The sequence below is a fragment of the Scyliorhinus canicula genome, chromosome 5, assembly GCF_902713615.1.
Source record: "Scyliorhinus canicula chromosome 5, sScyCan1.1, whole genome shotgun sequence".
Lineage (NCBI taxonomy): Eukaryota > Metazoa > Chordata > Chondrichthyes > Carcharhiniformes > Scyliorhinidae > Scyliorhinus > Scyliorhinus canicula.
The window spans coordinates 171,379,866-171,401,661 of NC_052150.1; the positions used below are offsets into that span (position 1 = coordinate 171,379,866).

Below are 21,796 nucleotides of genomic sequence, written 5' to 3' on the forward strand. Positions count from 1 at the left end.
TGCAGGCCCCTCCTGATCCCCACCATGAGAAAAATGCCAGCCTGGTTCCTTGGCAGTATTCCTACCAGCTGGCTCCTCCTGTGGGAAATGCACCCAACTCCAGCTCCTCAGAGACCGCGTTAGGGAACTGGAGCTGGATGAACCTCGGATCATCCAGGAGGCAGAGTGGGTGATAGAGAAGAGTTACAGGGAGGTGGCCACACCCAAGGTACAGGACAAGGGTAGCTGGGTTACAGTCAGGGGAAGGAAAACGAACACGCAGGCAGTGTAGGGATCACTTGTGGCTGTTCCCCTTCAAAACAAGGAGACCGTTTTGGATGCTGTTGGGGGGAGGAATGACCTACCGGGCGAAGGCTCTAGCGGCCAGGTCTCTGGCACTGAGTCTGGCTCTGTGGCTCAGAAGGGAAGGGTGGAGAATAGAAAAGCAATAGTAATAGGAGACTCAATGGATAGGAGATTCTGTGGTCGCGAGCTAGACTCCTGGAAGGTATGTTGCCTCCCAGGTGCCAGGGCCAGGGATGTCTCAGATCGAGTCTACAGGGTTCTTAAGGTGAAGGGGGAGCAACCAGAAGTCATGGTGCACATAGGCACCAACGGCACAGCTAAAAAAAGGGATCAGGATCTAAAAAGTGATTTGTGATTTTAGGGAGTTAGGTTGGAAGCTAAAGAGCAGGACAAGCAGAGTAGTGATCTCAGGATTGCGATCGGTGCCACGTGCAAGTGAAGCAAGGAACAGAGAGCGAGTGCAGCTGAACACGTGGCTACAGGGCCGGTGCAGGATGGAAGACTTCAGATGTATGGATTTATTGGGATATTTTCTGGGGAAGGTGAAATGAAATGAAAATCGCTTATTGTCACAAGTAGGCTTCAAATGAAGTTACTATGAAAAGCCCCTAGGCGCCACATTCCGGTGCCTGTTCAGGGAGGCTGGTACAGGAATTGAACCGTGCTGCTGGCCTGCCTTGGTCTGCTTTCAAAGTCAGTGATTTAGCCCTGTGCTAAACCAGCAAATGGGACCTCTACATGAAGGACAGATTGCACCTAAACTGGAGGGGCACCAATATCCTGGGTGGAAGGTTTGCTAGAGTTCTTCAGGAGGGTTGAAACTAGTTTGGCAGGGGGACAGGAACCAGAGCTATGGATCAGAGGATAGAGTAGCTGTTGAACAGGCAGAAATAGTATGCAGGAGTCTGTGAGAAAGGACAGACAGTTGATAGGGCAAAGTTGCATTCAGTGGAATGGGTTAAAGTGTGTCTGTTTCAATGCAAGGTGTGTCATGAATAAGGGAGATGAACTTAGAGCATGGTTCAGTACTTGGAACTATGATGTTACGGTGACATGGATTTCACAGAGGCAGGAATGGTTGTTGATGCGACCATCAATTCAACCAGAGACATGAGTTGGAGTAAACTGTGGCTTTAATCGGCTTACAACTGAGCCTGCCTGCGACTATGCTGAACTGAAGGCGGACTCGCAGGACCGCAGCACTTATACTTCCTGAAGGGGGTGGAGCCGAGGGCGGAGTCCTGTACATCTCCTCATCTCTCCCTGTGGGCAGAGCCATGCAACGGCTCACAGATGGAGCCCACAGGGACACAGTAATGTACAGTGTGAATTATAGTGGTTACACATTCACCACATTCACTCCCTGTTAAAAAATCAAGTCCGGCGGGGGTGACGAGTCTACAAGTTCAGTTGGTCCGGCGCCCAAATCGTGCGTAGCGACCGACAAAGTACCGGTGTTGCAGCCATCTCTGATGGCTGTGGAAGGATGTTCGGTGCGGGTCCGGGGGCCGACTCCGGGGATAGTTCTTCCTGAGCTTCGTTCCTGCGAACCGGTGTGTAGGGCGGAAGGGAGCGCGGGAAGCAAATAGGAGCAGGGCATGGGAAGTCAGGTGGGGTGTAGTGTGGGAGATACATCGGCGGCAGTGGTAGTAGAGCCTGCGGGTGCCAGGTCCCAGAGGGAAACGGTGTCCTGTCGGCCATCGGGGTGTTCAACGAACGCGTAGTGGGGGTTCGAGTGCAGGAGTTGGACCCTCTCTACCAGGGGGTCGGTCTTATGTGTCCGAACGTGTTTTCGGAGGAGGACAGGGCCCGGTGTGGGCTCCATACAGTGTGAATTATAGTGGTTACACATTCACCACAGTTGTTAGATGTTCCAGGGTTTCGATGTTTTAAGAAGAATAGGGACGGAGGGAAAGGAGAAGGGGGAGTGGCACTGTTAATTAGGGAGTGCATCACAGCTGCAGAAAAGAGGTAGTTGAGGAGGGTTTGTTTACTGAGTCAGTATGGGTGGAAGTCAGAAACAAGAAAGGAGCAGTCACTTTATTGGGAGTTTTCTATCGACCCCCCCCCCCCCCCCCCCCCCCCCCAATAGCAGCAGAGAGATAGAGGAACAGAATGAGCGGCAGAACTTGGAAAAGTGCAGAAGTAAAAGAGTTATTGTCATGGGTGACTTCAACTTCCCCAATATTGACTGGAACCTCCTCAGTACAAATGGTTTGGATGGAGCAGATTTTGTCAGGTGTGTACAGGAAGGATTCCTGACTCAGTATGTAGATAGGCCGACTAAGTGGGAGGCCATATTGGACTTGGTGCTCGGCAATGAACCAGGCCGGGTGTCAGATGTCTCGGTGGGAGAGCACTTCGGTGACAGTGACCGCAACTCCTTGACCTTTACCATAATCATGGAGAGGAATAGGAACACACAGTATGGGAAGGTATTTAATTGGGGGAGGGGAAATTATACTGCTATTAGACAGGAGCTGAGGAGCATAAATTGGGAACAATTGTTCTTGGGGAAATGCACAACAGTAATGTGGGAATTGTTTAAGGAGCACTTGCTGCGAGTGCTGGATAGTTTTATCCCACTGAGACAAGGAAGGAATCTTAAGGTGAAGGAGCCTTGGATGACAAGAGAAGTGGAGCTTCTAGTCAAGAGGAAGAAGGAAGCTTACGTAAGGTTGAGGAAGCAAGGATCTGACTCGGCTCTAGAGGGTTACAAGGTAGCCAGGAATGAACTCAAAAATGGACTGAGGAGAGCTAGAAGGAGGCATGAAAAAGCCCTGGTGGGAAGGATTAGGGAAAACCCCAAGGCGTTCTACTCTCATGTGAGAAATAAGACCTTGTTTGATTTACGCCGGCGGGATTGGCCGGAGACGGGCGGCCATTTGGCCCATCGCGGAGCGGAGGATCGCCGGGGGGGGGTCACTGCCAGTGGCCCCCGACCGGCACAACGCGATTCCCAGCCCTGCCGGCCCCCCGGCGATTCTCTGGGCCAGCGGGGGTCAGAGAATCCCGCCCAGGATTCCTGGAAGCGTGGAAGAACAGTCAGGTCCACGTGCATAGATCCCTTAAAGTTGCCACCCAAGTTGATAGGGTTGTTAAGAAGGCGTATGGTGTGTTGGCTTTCATTAACAGGGGGATTGAGTTCAAGAGCCGCGAGGTTTTGCTGCAGCTTTATAAAACCCTGGTTAGACCACACGTGGAATATTGTGCCCAGTTCTGGTTACCTCATTACAGGAAAGATGTGGATGCTTTGGAGAGGGTACAGAGGATATTTACCAGGATGCTGCCTGGAAAGGAGGGCATGTCTTATGGAGAAAGGTTGAGGTAGCTAGGGCTTTTCTCACTGGAGCGAAGAAGGAAGAGAGGTGACTTGATAGAGGTGTACAAGGTGATGAGAGACATGGATAGAGTGGATAGCCAAAGACTTTTCCCCAGGGTGGAAATGGCTGTCATGAGGGGACATAATTTTACGGTGATTAGAGGAAGGTATAGGGGAGATGTCAGAGGTAGGTTCTTTACACAGAGAGTGATGGGTGTGTGGAATGCACTGCCAGCGGAGGTGGTGGAGTCAGAGTCATTATGGACATTTAAGCGACTCTTAGACAGGCACATGGACAGCAGTAAATTGAAGGGGTGTAGGTTAGGTTAATCTTAGATTAGGATAAATGGTCGGCACAATATCGTGGGCTGAAGGGCCTGTACTTTACTGTACTGTTCTACGTTCTGGCAGTGGCACCATGGCAGTGCCAGGCTTGCAGTGCCAAAGTGCCCAGGTGGCACCTGCAGTGGAAGGGTGCTACCCTGCCCAGAGGACAACAATCTGGGGGGGCCTTCAATCTCTTGGGAGCCCACAAGTGCTGTTCTGTCTGGCCTCCGTTTGTGGGGACCAGTACTGAACAGTGTTTGCCTAAAGTCTCTGAGGCGAAGGGTTTGGATCCCAATGCCTTGGGTACCTCAGGGAAGAGCACTTCAGCATAAATTTGCAAAATAATTTTCCCGCTCATTCAGATAACAACGTCTTGTGCGATTGCATTAGATCGAACCAGGCATGGCAAGCTGGGTAGATCTTGGAAGAGGGATCTCCCAGCACCTACTGGCCACAGCGGTAGTTAGGAAGAGTAACCAGGTGAAGTGCTGCTTCCTTCTGCTAGATCCTGTGTGTTAAGATTTATGCAGGGAGCTTCTGTACAGCCAGTCAAGTAAATAGTGTAGATAATATGACTCAATCCGTGGGTCATCATTTCAAATCCCACGTTGGGTGATAAATATTTTAGACAAAATACTTTTTTATTGATTGTTTGCAAATACTATCCTCAAATTAAATGGCCTGGATCTTCTGTGGAACAGCAATCATTTCCTCATTGTCATTATCTCAAACTTTTCCATCCTTTGGCACCACTCTGTATTTCTTGCCTGGTCTTGTCTTTCGAACCACATTTCTCCAGAAATGTGGAGTGCAGTGTCCCTCAAAGAGGTCCATCAAAGCACTGCGGCATTGGTTGGGGGAAAGACAGGCCACTCCATTTTTACAGCGGTAAAAATTCCAGTGTGAACGTTAGTGAATGGATGGGGTGGTAGTGTTGGTAGGTGGGTGAGGGAAGTGTTTAAGTGGGTAAAGTGACAGTTGGATAGTGTGATGATTAGGGTGGTAGATGGGTAGGGTGGCAGGTAGGTGAGGTGGTAGGTGGGTGGGTGCCAGGTGGGGGATATGGGTAGGTGTGTGAGGTTGATAGGTAGATGAGTGAGTAGGTGGGTCAGGGTAGTTAGGAAGGGTAACCAGGACTCAACAGGGCTGGTCAGTGGGGGTGGTATTCAGGTCAGGGAGGATATTTGGGTTGGTCAGGAGTGTGATCAGGTTGGGTCATGTCGGGTGGATAGGATTCGGGAGTCAGGGAGTAATCAGGGGTCAGGGTAGTCGTGTCAGGTTGGTCAAGTGGGTAGTTACGGGGTCAGGAGTGCAGCTGAAGTGGAGTTAGTTGGTCAGTGTGAGTGATTGGGGGACCAGTTCTAGAAGGGCGGCACAGTAGCAGTGGTAACAGTGGTTAGCACTATTGCTTCACAGCCAGGGACCCGGGTTTGATTCCTGGCTTGGGTCACAGTCTGTGCCGAGTCTGCATGTTCTCCCCGTGCCTGTGTGGATTTCCTCCAGGTGCTCCGGTTTCCTCGCACAAGTCCTGAAAGATGTGCTTGTTAGGTGAATTGGAGAATACCTGGTCAGACCTACTGATGATATGCCAACGGCGTTCATTGTACGTGCATTGGCGCGGCTCTCGTAGTGACGGAGAATTGCTATTTGGCATGAAACCGGTGCTGGCCACGATTTCGCCATCGGAACCGATTATCCGCACAATCGCGTTTCCCGATTTCAGCATCAGCTGATGGAGAACCCTGCCCCTCATGTTTGGACGGGACTAAAGATTGGGAACAGTGATTTCTCTGTTGTATATGACCTTGGTAATCTTGGAGATTTAGATTGGACGATATCAAGAATCTTGGAAGCACAGACCAGCTTTATTAATGCATTAAAACCAAGTTCCACTTTTATAACATGACCAAGGCATTCATCAGAACTCCTGAGCTCTTGGTCAACCTGACCTGGAATTATACACCAAAGTCTAGATTTTAAGGATCCTGCTCGGAGTCGGACCAGGAGTGGGCAGGTCTTGGGTGTTTTGCCACCAGATGGTGTCCCAGTCTGCCAGCATTACCCTGCCCCTAAGACATTTTTCCAAAGAAGGATGTAAAGGACAGCAGGGCTCGCCACCCTCAGCCAATGAAGATTATTCAAAGGTCAGAGGCCAACTGGAAATTTCCAATCAGCCTTCAGGCCCCAGAATGGCAGGGAACAGCTCAGCTGCCTGGCCAATGCCTCCAGCTGGCAGCCCGAGGGTCAATGCAACGAGCAGGCTTTAAACCCATCCCACCTGCCTTGCTTCAGCAGCAGTTGCAGGTCATCTTGTGCAGAGGTTCCCCCTCCACACTGGTGGCCCAGCTGCTGTAGACATTTTTGTTTTAAAGTTTAAAAAGTTGGAAAGAGGTGCCGCTATCTTGAGTGCCCTCTTTCTCACTCTCTCATACCTGAAAAGGCAGTCTGTTACTTCTTCAGTGCTGAAGGGTCTTGCACTGGCCCTCAACACCTTTGAGAGCCAGTCTGCCATCTTGAATTGGATTATGAGGCCACTCTGTGCCCAGTAATTAACTGATTCGGGAGAAGCCATAGCTGGGTGACTGTTCCACATATTATGTGGACTTCAGACCCCCATTTAACTCTAACATTGGTGTGAAGGGCATGCAATGTAACATGGGCTTGCAAAAGGAGGTCTCCGACCACACGTTCCAGAATCAGCTGGAGACTGGGGAATGTTCCTGGAAAACAAAGAAGTTCTCTGTGATTGCAGAATAAACAGAATATTTGCTTACATAAAATGGGTTTTCAAAACTAAAAAATCTGAACTTGCAAATTTAACTGTTCATTCCTACTGAGGCTGATTTCCTTGCAGTGGACCAAGGCAGGATAGATTTGGAACCGGTTCTACATTTCTAACTAGCAGTTAAGTAGAATACTGTGAAGATTAACTTGTTTCATGGAGCAGAAAATTATTCACACCATGAATTGAAATCTGATGCAGATTGCTTTAGGTATAACAATATCTTTTCAATTTTAAAAAAAGATGAAATACTAAAGAAATTTGCATATAGTAATTGTGCATTCTCTACGCAGGACGATTCAGATTTAGATAAGCAGAAAATGCAGTTTTTTAACAAAGTAAATTCCTCACGCTAAGAAAAGGTTTGCAGTATATTGCAATTCGTTTGGTTGAAATGTTTATGGACAACATCAGAAATAGGTTTTGCAACTGAATTGACATAATTTACCATCACAGACAAAATTGAAATAAAAGTAAATAACACAAAGGGATGACTTCCGGTGGCGGCCATGAGCGGAGCAGTCACGCGAAAGGTGGCTCTCATCCAAGAACTTAGGCTTTTTAACCAAAAGAAACGGGCACCAAAAGCAGAGAAAATCCCCCAAATTAATCCCCATCAATAGCACTGCCATCTGAGATGGGAAAGAATCGCTGCCCAGCTGAAAAACCAGCAGAGACGAGGGGAAGGAGACCTCAGCCTCGGAACAGGAAAACATATGAGGAGACACAGAACCGGCAATGGGCAACCCATAGATTTCCCAACATTAACCCGGGTGCTGATGGAACAAATGAAGTGCCTATTACCTCCAGAGACACAGGGAGGGGATGAAAAAAGACCGCTTGGCGCCCATTGAGGAGGCAGTGGAGATCGCAGTGGCCCCCATGAGGGAGGCAATGGACAAGATGGAATAGAGATTAGACGCCAGAGGTCGGCGACACAGGACCTGGAAAAAGCCGCCGCGAACCAAGAAGACTGGATTGTGATACTCGAGGCCGACGTGGTAAAGCTGGTAAAGACCAAACTGGTCATGTCGTCAAAGCCTGAGGATTGTGGGGCTGCCGGTGGTAACAGAGGGCATAAACCCCACAGAATTTATCGCAGAGATGCTTGGGAAGCTGGTCAACAAGGAGGGCTTCGTAAGTCCCCAGGGGTAGACCGCACCCACAGCTTGTTCCAGGAGCGGCAGGGCATGGGAAACCACAGCAGGCAATTATCGTAAAACTCCACAGGTAAAGAGAGCATCCTGAGTTGGTCAAAGAATGCAAAGGGTTGCAAGTGGGAAGGACATTCAATTCACCTTCTACCAGAACATTGGTGCAAGGTGATCAAGCACCGGGCAGAATTAAACGGGTCCAAATCCACACTCTACAAAGGTGGAGTGCAGTTTGGCATGCTCTACCCTGCCAAACTGTGGGTCACATACCACGGCAACGAACAAAACCTTGACGTCCCAGAGAAGGCCAACAAGTTTGTCCAGAAAAATGGACCGGACAAGCAACAATAGAGGGCAACAGCCTGAATGTTGGCTGTAAGGAGCTGAGAGGGCAGGGGCAACCATATGCAGGGGTGCAGGAGAAGAGGGAAGAGGTAGACGGGGTTAGATCAAGGACTCTGACTGTTAGGGGAGCTGCTATAATGGTGAACTAGCTGGTGCACAGAGGTACAGTGAGGAAGATACTATGATGTCATGTTAGCAACACAGGCTCTGCCAGTAACTTAGTCTTTTAAAGATCAGGGTGCCGTTTTACCCCCCTCCGCCCTACACACTAGTGCCAGGGACAGTGCCCAGGTATCACCCTCTTCCCCCTCTCAGTGATTCCACTAACCTGAGCTCTGGGATGTCTGCCCACCTGGTGCACACCATGGGAGAACAGTCATAATTCGCACAGGTCTGCCTTCATGCCAACGGAAATGGATTTACTTACAGGTGGGGGATGGGGGGGGGGGGGGGGGGGCATGATTCAGGTGTGGAGGCCTGATGATGGTATGTAAATGTATGGAAACTATGTTCCTGGTATTGAATGCCGGGATTCCCGTTACGTCACTAGTGCCATCCAGAGGCAATCGCATCGCTCTTTTACATCAACATGAAATGCGATTTGGGCCTCTCACAAGATCGGCTGCTCCCATTGCCAAACCCACCCTAAAGGAATGGGGGCATAAAATCCCCCCCCCCCCCCACCCCAACCCCCTGCCCCCACCCCATGACCTTTGCTTATGAAAACACTGCTTCGTAATTTGAACTATTCTTTACAATTTTTCTGTCGACTGTCCACAGTGTGATCTAAGCTGGCAGGGTTCAAACTATTTGAGAGGATGAGAGGAGAGTCAGACAACCTTCAACAGCTGATACCCCCAGCTTTCAGATTTTACTTTTTCATACTGCTCCAAAGCAAGCAGGGTTTCATAATAAAAGACATTTCAAAATAGTGATTCCAAACACTTGACATCCCTCCATAGTGATTGAGTACTCCACAAAAGGTAATTAATTAGCCCATGTCTGGCAGACCTTGGCTATTGCGTTGTGGCCTAAGTGATTAATTTTCTAATGTCCAAGCCATCACTTCTGGCTGACCCATTCTACCATTTAATGAGCTAGAAAGAACACTTCAACACCTCCAAGGTGACCATTGTCTGAATGCAAATGTTGGCATTCGTTTTAAATCCAATCCATCTTTGAAGCAATCATTGACATCAGCAGGTTTGACATTCCAGAAGAGGGTTGTGCAGACATGTCTTATTTGCAATGTACGCGGACATTTTCAGAAACTTGACCAAATTACAGTTGCAGATATGTCAGCTGACCTCTGGCAACCATCCTAAATCAATGCCTTTGTTTTAAGAGTTGAAATTGCCCTTTTTCAACCAGAGTGTAAAATATGTCAAACCTAGCTGATGAGAAATCAAATTAATATTCTGTGCAGCACATCTCTGTCACACTTTCTTGAAATTCTATTATAATTATCAGTGAGATTTATTTGACAATTAAATTGGTTTGTGACATATTTCACAATACCGGAATCATGAATTCTTGATTCTATCTTCATTTGTGATATTGATCTCGAAAGCACAGAAGGCAACGGGCACTGTCGGTTAGAACACTAGGCCAGCTACTGTCTGACCATGTTCACAAAATGTTTCTTTTTCTGTAATTTTAGTGTGAACATATTTAAAATGTGCAGATTTAGGCTTTTGTTAAAATGTCAGGTGAAATGCTAGTACAATGAACAGTCATTTCTAAACGAGTGCATTTTCACTCCTGGGAACATCGTTGCAAATTTAAAACAACCTAATCAATGAAAGTCTCTTTACTCTGCTGACTATGAGGCTCCTATGTACAAAAGGATCTCGGCAAAGTCAATAATGTCCTAATGGACAAATATGAAAAGAACAAAACTACCCCAACTTTGGCATGAAATTAGCAATCCTTTCAGAAAATCCACTAATTTGACAGATGTGGCAAATGGGAATACCTAATTGTTGTAGAGAGGCCTTTCGGAGATTGAGTGTTGGAGCACTCTAGAGGCAACTTCATTCTGTCTATACCAGTGACGCAGAATGCTGCTTAGTTTATCGCCATTCCAATTACATCGCAACTTATAAAATTGGGCTGAGTGCCAAGTTGGCTGCAGATTCGCTATAAGTCCTTTTTGCGGCAGTGACGTAGACCAATTTCACCTCAACAATCTCTCCGTTTACGTGAACTGAGGATGTCTATTGTGTATAGTGGCTCCCAAAAATAGAAAGCCTTTTTGCTACCCAGCGCCATCATCTGAGTGTGTATGCTAGTTATTCAATAAAAGCACATCAGCTAATGTTAGCCAAAGGAGCTATTGGAAATTCCTTTCTAAATAGATGCATACTTTGAAGAATGGAAATTTATAGTTGATTTCGCTTCCATTTATTTTATTGCATGTAGGTGTTCCAGTGGATTTGACCGTCATCGACAGGATTGGGTCGATAATAACTGTCCTGATGAGGTACTATGGTGTATTGTCTGAAGTAGAGTTGAGATAAGTCATAAAACTAAATTAAAATTATAATAGAATTTTATGACATTCTTCGCCTCATTAAACCATGTTCGTGAAGACCATCGACTGTATCATTACCAACTACCTTAATTGCATTGGAGCAGAAGGATGAATTGGTTTCAGCCTTGAGGTGAGCTCGTTGTAATCTTATCAGACAGCTGTGCACATCAAGGTATTATGATAAATGTTGTGTCCAGGCAGTGTCCCTACTAGTACTTTCATAGACTTAATAATACTACCTACTGCTTCTTTGTATAGTTGCCTCTCAAGAATAATTGATTTCCGCATTTTGCTGGAGCTGAACTGCTTTTCTCTCTGCTACAGTCTAAAGATAAGACATGTGACAACAAGCCTGGCGAAGTGACTCAAGCTGCTTTATCTACGACAACAGGTGTTGCAACATCAGTTACAAAACCCAGAATCCCAAGCACCACATCCACAACTCTTTTCACGTTTGGTCCTCCCACTTCCAGCTTAACCACAGAAGGTATGGGTAAAGACAAATTAACCATTTATAACACACCAGTGAGCATGGCGTCAACAAAGGTTTTGAACATTAAGAGTCAGTGTAGAACCTACATGTCTTTTAAATAGACCAATTACACTACACGGTTTACTTTGATTTGATATTATTTTGGCATCCCAATGTGCATAGTGTTATGTTGTAATGAAGTAATCCAAATTAAATTTCAGCCAAGCAGTGTAAGATCATATCAAAGAGGTGAGCTCAAAACAAACAGATGAACAGAACCCGCTGGAGGTGATACAACCCCCTGGGAGGTGGGGGCGAGGGTCATAGCTGTGCAGGTACAAGTGGGCTGTTCCCAGGAGGGATTATGTGGGAGAGGTGTTGGGGTTCTGGTGGGCCGACGTGAAAACGGTGGTCTTTCGTGCCAGGAAAACTGGCGCTAAACGACCACCGAATCCCCATTTTGTTGGGGGCCAGCAGGGTGGTAGCATGGAGCTCACAGTTCTGGCTGCCGATATGGCCCTGAGCGCCTCCGGTTCCGTGGCCGCACATGCGCACGGCGGCGGCCTGCAGTGGCCGTGCCTTGCTCCATGGTGGACTCAGCTCGCAGACCTGGAACGCAAAAGTAGTGCCCCACTTCGGCCACTCACGGGCCCTGGACTGCCTGTCCACAGTGCCCCAGCCCCAAATGAAGTCCCCGCTGCCCACGGATCGGCCCTCCCCCGACTATGGCGGCCCCAGACCGAGTCCGCAGCCGTCACGCAAGGTTCCCGGACGGTGTGAGCACAAGTAACCCACACCGTCGTGAACTCGGCCGGTCATGGATGAAGCATCGCAGGGCGGGGGCCTGAGGCCGTGGATAATCAGCTCGAGTGTGCCGCTTTTCAGGGGGCAGAGAAAAGAAAATTCGGCGCCGCTCCCGATATTGCCGTCAAAAAGTCTTCTCTGCCCCGTCGCCGAACGCGATTTTGGAGTCGGGGAGCGGAGAATCCAGCCCACTATGTCAGTGATTTAACATAAGCCTTCAGAAGATGCAAAAGAATAAGTGAAAATAATTGGCAGCTTTTCAATAGGGAAGGTATACATTGACTAATGTTACACATATTCTTCATTTGAATCAAGTAGATTAATAAGTGGAATAGATGTAGTAACGGTTTGCCATTTTGCGTATCTTGACATGATAGGCAACCGCAGAAAATAATGAATGTTTTGCTGCTTGTAACTTGACATTCTAAACTGCAGGTCATAATCTGTATGGACTTCTAAAGGTCTCAGATCATCAGTTACAATATGTGTTCTTGCCCCCTCATGGTTTTATTTTGCAAGACAGAGTACTTGCCTCCTCTGGTCATTTTCCTCACCATTTTCTGAAAATACAAGTATGTGCAGAATTCAGCTGATGCTGCTTTTAAACAGTTGAGTGGGGCCAACCAGGGAAACGCTGTGGAACTGGATTCTTGAAATGATGGGCATGGTCTGTATTTAGAATGAAAGGCCATTTATCCACCACCACCCTCTACTTCCTGACCCCACCAGGAATATCATCCGCTGAATTCTGCCTTAATGTGGCTGCTTTTCTTGGGGTCCAACCCCACTGTAGGTATGGATTTCTGATTTCATGATAGTTAAGGGCAGCACAGTGGTTAGCACTGCTCACTCACAGCGCCATGGACCCAGGTTCGATTCCGGCCTACGGTGAATGACGATATGGAGTTTGCACTTTGTCTACGTATCTGCGTGGGTTTCCTCCGTGTGCTCTGATTTCCTTCCACAATTCAAAGATGTGCAGTATTAGGTAGGTTGGCCATGCTACGTTGCCGCTTGGTGCCCAGAAGGCGAGGTGGGGTTACGGGGATAGGATGGGGTGGTAGGTAGGGTGCTCTTTTGAAGGGTCAGTGCAGACTTGATGGGCCGAATGGTCACCTTCTGCACTGTAGGGATTCTATGAGTTTTGTAGGTCCGGGCGAAGATGCAGAGGGAGTAATGAGTCTAAGTAGTAAGTGAGGAGAAGGATTTTTGGAGAACTGCATGGTGTAGGGTACGAAAGTCACTTCCTTAAGCCAATGGCAGAGGGTTAGGAAAAAGAGGAAGGGCAGTGAGAGGACACAATTAGGAAGGGCAAACAAGAATAGATAAGTATTGTGTTAGGTACACTGGTCTAACACAGGCTGCAACTGGCTGCAGCTTAGATCAGAAAGATACTCCAGACCTTGAAGTTAGTTCAATCAGGTTTATTGAACTAATGGCACAGTTAGCACAGTTCTCTGTGAGTTCGACTCTCTGCTAACTTAAGTGTGGTTACTCTGTCTGACTGAACCAGACTAGCTCTAAACCACGTGGTGGAGGTGTGAGATTGTAACAACATCCTTGACTGATTCTCTAGATGTTCATCAGTGGAAAGAGGCGGAGTGTGAGTGCCTCGTGTCTTTTATAGTCAGATCCCACCCCTGAGTGTCCTGCTTGCTTATTGGTCATGTCCTGTTCTCTGTGTCCATTAGCTGCTTGTCTGAATATCATTATGTGTGTGTCTGCATATCATGACAATAAGGAAGATAATGGTGGTGTTTCTCCGGCCACTTTGTGCACGGCACAAATCCCGCTATGTCGGGAGGCCCAAAATGGAATATGCGCTGGGCACCCAACAGAGCACAATGCTCCCACCCGTTGCGGCTGACGTAATCTGCTTCATGCCCTCGCTGGGCATGGACCAGACTAGCATATTCAAATCGTTATTTTAATATGCTGGGACGATTTGAAGCCGAATTCCCCCGGCTTCCAGTGTTCATCCACTCACCGACAACATGTTTTGCTGGCAGGAATCACTGCTGGTCTCCACTTGAAAAGAGGTGGGGCCTGAAAGGAGGGCATGAAAGGAGGCGGGGCATTTGGCTACTCCATAGTGGGATGTCTCTTACGTGGGTGGGGCAGGAGGGAGTGCGTTGGTACTGACGATTGTGGGTTGGCCTCGATGGAGGCCCAATGGGAGGGCCCTGACACCAGTGATGGTGCTGGGCGGAGGGATGGGATTGATGCCAATGATGGTGGTGGGGCTGAACCCAGATGCTGGCAATGGTGGTGGGGAGGTGTCCTGAAGCCCCAATACCGGCGATGGTGATAGTGGGAGGGGGGCCATTATTGACACTTCGAGATCAGTACACCCTTTAAAAAGGGCACCCCGATCTCTGTGAAGCGGGTCGTGCTAGCGCCCTGCACCTCTCAGTACCTGTGCAAAACGTGCCGCCCTCCAAAGCAATTTCTAATTTTGGGTGGATTACGACTTGGATCAAGCTAACCCACCTGGTGGGAATCACATCACTTTTCCCACCAGAGGCCGTACTGAAAACGTTTTTGGGAGAATTGAGCCCAATACCTTTCATTGCAAAGAGCACTCACCTTTCATGTAAATTGCAGTTCTGAATGAACAGGTAACTAAAACTAAACTACTTTATTTGCTGCTTTTAATCACATGGGATGGAATTTTACCGATCCCCGCTGGCAGATTTAAAAGCAGGGATGCTAATAGAATGTAACACATGTACTGCCTGCATCCAACTGGCCTGTCCTTAATCTACTTCCAATTTTACAGTGTGAAGTAGAGGCATCAGACAGCCTACTGATGTCCTTCAATTAATATTCAGTGCCTCATCCCATTTTCTCAATGCTATTTTACCTGTTGCAGGGGGAAGCACACATCAAGTGGCAAGTGCAGCTTTAGCTATGCAAGCTGCCATACAGCAAGGAATGGTTTTAACTTTCATTGTTAAAAAATAGATTTTTATCAGTTTTTTAAATGTTTTACAAATAATGCAACAAACACATTTTCAATGCAAAACAGGTACTGTATAGAACAGGAATTATCACAACTATAAGAATAAAAAGACAATTTTCCCAGTAATGCAAACAGAACAAAACAAAGCAATAACTTAAATTCTATCCCTAACAGTGAACGGTGTCGAGGGGCGGAATTCTCCGCAGGGGGCCGAATTCGTGAAGGCCGTCGTGAACTCGGCCGAGGTTCACGACGGCCTCGGAGCCCGCTCACCGCACCAAATTCACCTCCACCCAGGGGGCTAGGAGCGGTCCTCCGTCTTACTCGGCAGCGACCTCATCACGCCGAGAATGTGAAGTCATCCGCGCATGCGCGGGTTGCCAGTTCCAACCCGCGCATGCGCGGATGACTTCATCACGCAGACGGCACGAACCCGCGCATGCGCGGTGGCCGTCTTTCCCCTCCGCCGCCCGGCAAGACGTGGCGGCTTGATCTTGCCGGGCGGCGGAGGGGAAAGAGTGCGTCCGTTTTGAACGCTGGCCCGACGATCGGTGGGTACCGATCGCGGGCCTGTCCCCTCCCGAGCACAGTCGCGGTGCTCCCATGCCAATCGGGCCCCTAGATGCCCCAAACAGGCATCTGGCGCCCGTTTCACGAATGCAGCGACCAGGTGTGGTTGCTGCCGTGGTGAAACGGGCGTGAAGGGCCGGCCGCTCGGCCCATACGGCTCGGAGAATCGTCGTTTGCCATGAAAAACGGCAAGCGCGGGGATCGCTGGGGGCGCCAGGGGGGCGTAAAAAATGTCGGGAGGCCCTCCCACGATTCTTCCACGCCACGTGCGGAGCGGACCGATCTTTGAAAAAGGAGATAAACGTTTACCATCTCAGATAGAATCTCTCAACAGAACCCCGATGTTAAATTTAATTTTCTCTAACTGCAAAAAGGACATGAAGTTCTCTAACCAGTTAGAGGCACTAGGCCGAGCGGGAGACCTTCAAACGACCAGTATCCACCTCTGGACTATCAATGAGACGAAAGTGATAACACCCGTCTCTACCCGAGAGTGAATTGCTGGTGAGTCCGAAATCCCAAGCGAACAGCAATCACATCTGTTCTCAACGTTCAGGAAAAACCCACTCATCCTTGCCTTGGTCAAGTGTGTCTTATGTAGCTGTTTGAACTGAATTTGGCTCAACAGGGCACTTGAGCACGCGGAGGTGGCCCTTTATAGGGCGTCTCTCCAAACCTCCTTTTTGAGTTTAGGGCCCAGTTCACTCTCCCATTTCACCCTCACCCCATTCAGTGGAGAGCAATTGGATGAGAGAATGTGGCCATATGGGACTGAGATGTACCTCCCTACCTGGCAAGGCCAAGGATAGAATTCTCTCCAGTAAGGTGGAGCCAGAGAAAAGGAAGGGAAAGCCAAACGGGTGAATCGAGAATTTGAAAGTTGTGAAAAACACGAGAGTAGGGTAGCTGAAATTTATACACTAATTCTTTAAAGCTGGCAAACCTCCTCCCTATGAATTGGTTATCAAAGTGTTCGAGTCCCTTCAATTTCTACAAGTTAAAGGTTGCGTCCAGCCCTGAAAAAGGGGTTGTTACAGATAGGGGGCAGTGAAGGCAGTGTTTCTAGGTTCTAAGAGAGGCGACCACCAGGTTAGAGGAAGGTCTACGGGAGAAAAGGGCAATGGAGCAGTAACTATAGCTCGGAGAGTGGATATAGTGCAAGAGCGAGCCTCCAGTGGGCCCCAGATTGAATCGGGATCGCTGATCCAGAGTAAGATCTTTTGAATATTGGCGGCCCAACAATAAAGTAACTTTGGGAGGGCGAAACCCACGTCTATCTTTCCCTCTGGAGTAGAACACTGCGGACTCTGGGATTCTTGCCCGCCCAGATAAAGCCGGCTATCAATTTATTAACTTTGATAAAAAATAATTTGGGCAGAAAAATGTAGAGGAAATTGAAAGAAACATCTAGGGAGTATGTTCATTTTTAATTGTTTTGTTGTGAGCCAGGGTTTAGAAACTCCAAAGTGTATTATGAAGTTCACCTGACATATAACTTTTATGTTGAATTTGGCTAGGATGAGCATAAGAGCCTTCACTGCAGGTGTGATTCATCAGACTTCCTGGACACTTTAATCGAAACAAAGTTTATTCTAAGAAGGTAGTTAACATATATATGTATAAACACTTAGAGAAATTTGATCAGTTACAAACAAAAGACACCTCACAGCTACAGTAATCTATGTACATAACACTTAATGAATTCCCCCTTAACTGTTCCAGTTCATTAACAAAGTCCAATTCAACCAAAACCCCTTTTCAAGGGTGTGGCCCAGCACACTGTATTCTCACTTGAATGGGACTGGTCCTTTTCCTGAAATTCTGATCCAGTTCCAAACAGCAGATTCAAACTCCTTCTGGAAAACAACTACATCTTTAAAGTTACCATGGCATTTAGCCACAACCAATGTGCTTTTTACTGGAACAGCTTTTGAACATAGAATTTACAGTGCAGAAGGAGGCCGTTCAGCCCATCGAGTTTGCACCAGCTCTTGGAAAGAGCACCCCAGCCAAGCCCACACCTCCACCCTATCCCCACAACCCAGTAACCCCACCCAACACTAAGGGCAATTTTAAACACTAAGGTAAATTTAGCATGGCCAATCCACCTAACCTGCAGATCTTTGGACTGTGGGAGGAAACCAGAGCACCCGGAGGAAACCCACGCACACACTGGGAGAACGTGCAGACTCCGCACAGACAGTGACCCAAGCTGTGAATCAAACCTGGGACCCTGGCTCTGTGAAGCAATTGTGCAAACCACTATGCTACCGTGCTGCCCAAATTTAAGCGTCCAACGTGGGTTTGAACCCACGACCCTGGAATTAAGAGTCCCATGCTCTACCAACTGAGGTAGCTGGCCTCATTAAAATGAATACAGCGAAAACACTTCTTTCTCATTCTGAGTCCAAAGCAGTCAAACTGAAACTGAAACCCTCTCTCACCTCACAGCCACAGCCCAATGTGGTACAAGTCATATAAGAGAGTAAACCTTTCTTAAAGGGACATGCACATGTCCCTTGGGGCTGGTTTAGCACAATGGGCTAAACAGCTGGCTTATAATGCAGAACAAGGCCAGCAGCGCGGATTCAATTCAGGTACCGGCCTCCCCAAACAGGCAGTCTCTGGCGCCGGAATGTGGTGACTAGGGGCTTTTCACAGTAATTTCATTGAAGCCTACTTGTGACAATAAGCGATTATTATTATTACATGACAGTTTGCCAGCCAAAGATAAAGGAAGATTGTTCTATGCCTGTAGACCCGATCTTGGATGTTAATGTCCTGTTATCCTTGATCACAGCAGCAAGGTCAGACTCCAAGGAGGTAATCCTATCACTATGGTCAGGCAATGCAGTCTCCATGGGCGAAATTCTCCGACCCCCCGCAGGGTCAGAGAATCGCCCGGGGCCGGCGTAAATACCGCTCCTGCCGTGGCCAGAATTCTCCGCCACCCAGGAATTGGCGGGGGCAGGAATCGCGCCATGCCGATCGGCGTGCCCCCTGCGGCGATTCTCCAGCCCGCGATGAGCCGAAGTCCCGCCGCTGAGAGGCCAATCCCGCCGACGTGATTTCAACCACCTCTGGTGGCGGCGGGATTGGCGGCACGGGCGGGCCCCCTGGGTCCTGGGGGGGGCGCGGGTCGATCAGACCACAGGGGGTGCCCCCACGGAGAATTCCGCACCTTTGGGGAGGCCCGACGCCGGAGTGGTTGGTGCCACTCCGCTACGCCGGGACCCCCCCGCCCCACCGTGTAGGGGAGAATCCCGGCCCAGTCCTTGATTACATAGATTACATAGAACATACAGTGCAGAAGGAGGCCATTTGGCCCATCGAGTCTGCACTGACCCACTTAAGCCCTGACTTCCACCCTATCCCCATAACCCAATAACCCTTCCTAAACGGTTTGGATACTAAGGGCAATTTAGCATGGCCAAACCACGTAACCAGCACGTCTTTGGACTGTGGGAGGAAACCGGAGCACCCAGAGGAAACCCACACAGACACGGGGAGAACGTGCAGACTCCGCACAGACAGTGACCCAGCGGGGATCGAACCTGGGACCCTGGCGCTGTGAAGCCACAATGCTATCCACTGTGCTACCATGCTGCCCTTGATTGTGGCTCCTTGTGTTTTGACGGCTGGTGATCTCAAGAACTGAACCAAAAGGTGCCAGCCTCCTCGATTGATCTTTTAAGATCCAAAGTCAAGCATTGTCAGTATTTTAGCTGCCAAAATTCTGCTGAGTACCTTGGCCATTAGTGGAATGGCTGGAGAAGAAGCTGCCGTTGCCTTCTTATCTCCAGTTGAACCATGGGAGGCTTCAAGGTCTGAGTCTGTCATTGAAATTCATGCGGTTTATTTTCTGACTTTGCCTCTGCTGGGAATCACAGAGATGAGGAAACTCCATCCAGATAATTTCAGGTTTTCTCTGGAAAGTTAAAAACCTGTTGTGCTGGGGAAAAAGATAGAAAGGTCAGGTTTCCAGTGGGAGCCACTCTTGCGCGTTGTCCCCACATATTGTGCCATTAAAGTTCCTTTAGTGCCAATCAGAGGCATTGCCCCACCCTCATTATCATACCTCTTTAACCCTCCCTTCCCCACCCCCAGCCTCGAAAACCTGGTCCTCCAGCAACCTCAGTGGGGCCTGCTAGCCAAGTCCAACCTCCATTGAGTCCTCTTCCTTGGAGGCTGGATGTAGTTCCAGCAGTGGCCACTGCTCAAACGTTGCACTGCTGGGAACACAGGGCGCGATTCTCCCAAAACGGGAGAAATCGTAAAGCTGGCGTCAAACCCGGGCGGGTTTGACGCCAGCGCGCCCCTTCCCGACCGGGAACCGATTCTGGTCCCCGGTCGGGGCTAGCAGCCCGACGCCGTAGGCTCCGGCATGACGGGCTTAACGAATATCGTTAAGCCCGCTTGCCGGAGTTAGCGCCGGCTGACGCGTCATATGACGTCAGCCGCGCATGCGCGGATTGGAAGACTCCAACCCGCGCATGCGCGGATGACGTCATCGCGTATTTGCGCGAAACCAGCGCATGCGCGGGCCGGGTTGCCCCTCAGCCGCCCCGCGAATGGATACTGCGGGGCGGCGGAAGGAGAAAGAGTGCGCGGGCATCGGGCCCGCTGCCCGCGATCGGTGCCCACCGATCGCGGGCCCATGGCTCCCTTGGCACGGCCGTGGTACTGCCGTGCCAATCGGTGCCATGGTTATGAAAAGCGAGTTTGTGACGCCGTTTTTACGAACGGCCAGACCAGGTGTGTTTGCCGTTCGTAAAAACGGCGTAAAGGGCTGGGACTTCGGCCCATCGAACAGCTGTGAATCGCTGCCGGCCGTAAAAAAACGGCGGCAGCGATTCGGGTCGGGAGTTGGGCGGGGGGTGGGGGAGAATAGCGGGAGGGCGGGAAAAATGTCGGGAAGGCCCTCCCGCTATTCTCCGACCCGTCGTGGGGGTCGGAGAATTTCGCCCTTACAGTTGCCAGCCATGTTTTTCTAAGGCAGGAACTCCCCAGATGGGGGCAAGAGTCTCACCCATAACCAATTAACACCCCGCCAAATTAAATGGCTGCGGGGCAGCCGGTATTGGTGGGGGATGTACTCCTTGCAAACTTTTCGGGTGGCAATATGGGAAATCCAACCATTCAAAATATCCGCCGTTTGTTGGCTTGCTATTATACTTGTAATTTTACAACGTATTGTCAGTAACAAACACTTTTATGGATTGTTGTTAATATTGCAAAGCACGATTTGAAATTGTTTCCATTTATTTATGAACTCAAATTCACTGGTGGCTTCAGGCAAGTCGAACCATGCGGTAGTTAATTATTCAAACTCATTTGGAGTTTGGTCAGTCTTGTTCAATATACTTCACTAAATGTAATTTAAATAACAAGTTGCTTGGATTCGCATATCAACAGAGTCATTTATTATTTATTCCGGAAATACATTTTGTACATAACTCGAGCATTTTCAGGCCGAGGAATGAGAAAGTAAAAGCCATCCCATCCAAGGAACAAACTGAGCATGGATTATATAATCATGGAGACTGCAGTAATTAGTCAAGGCTTTTACTCTCTCCTGTTATTCACTTTGTGGCCTCAAGTTCAAGGAATACCAATGGTTTAACCATTCAACAAAACATCTGGTTGGGTCACATCAAGCTTTTTTTGAAAAAAAATTTTCATTCAAGGCATTTTCACATGGACAAACAAAAGCAGAAGAACAATCATACAATATTATAAACAACCAGAACCCACTCCCTCCCCCCGTCCTGCCTTCCCCACCCCCGCCCCTCCCTTTCTGACCCCTCAATCCTCCTTCAGGAAATCAATAAACTGCTTCCACCTCCGGATGAACCCACCGACCGACCCCCTCAGGATGAACTTGACTTTCTCTAGCCTCAGGAATTCCGCCAGGTTGCTCACCCACGCTCCCGCATTCGGCAGCTCCGAACCCCGAGCAAGATCCAACCCGGGCTTACGGGGAGGCAAAGGCCAAAACATCGGCCTCTCTCGCCCCCTGGACTCCTAGGCTTTCTGACATTACGAATATCGCCACCTCTGGACTTGGGGCCAATTTCACCCCCAGCACCTCGGACATTACGTCCGCGAATCCCTGCCAGAACTCCTTCAGCTTCGCACATGCCCAAAACATGTGGACAACTATGATTGTCGCAGATCGGTACCCACACCTAGGCACGCTCCAGTCCCATGTACTGCCTCCACTGCACCCTCACCTATAAG

At 48.9% G+C, this 21,796-nt stretch overlaps 1 protein-coding gene across 5 annotated transcripts in view; it reads left to right on the forward strand.

Annotated features, from left to right (window-relative positions):
• plxdc2 (plexin domain containing 2) overlaps nt 1-21,796 on the forward strand; it is a 506,097-nt gene that overhangs the window by 389,344 nt on the left and 94,957 nt on the right. For all 5 annotated transcript variants that reach the window (XM_038798075.1, XM_038798074.1, XM_038798076.1 and 2 more), the window contains exons 11-12: nt 10,637-10,697; nt 11,073-11,235. In XM_038798075.1, the coding sequence (XP_038654003.1) occupies nt 10,637-10,697; nt 11,073-11,235 (224 nt within the window). The remainder of the gene's footprint in view (nt 1-10,636; nt 10,698-11,072; nt 11,236-21,796) is intronic.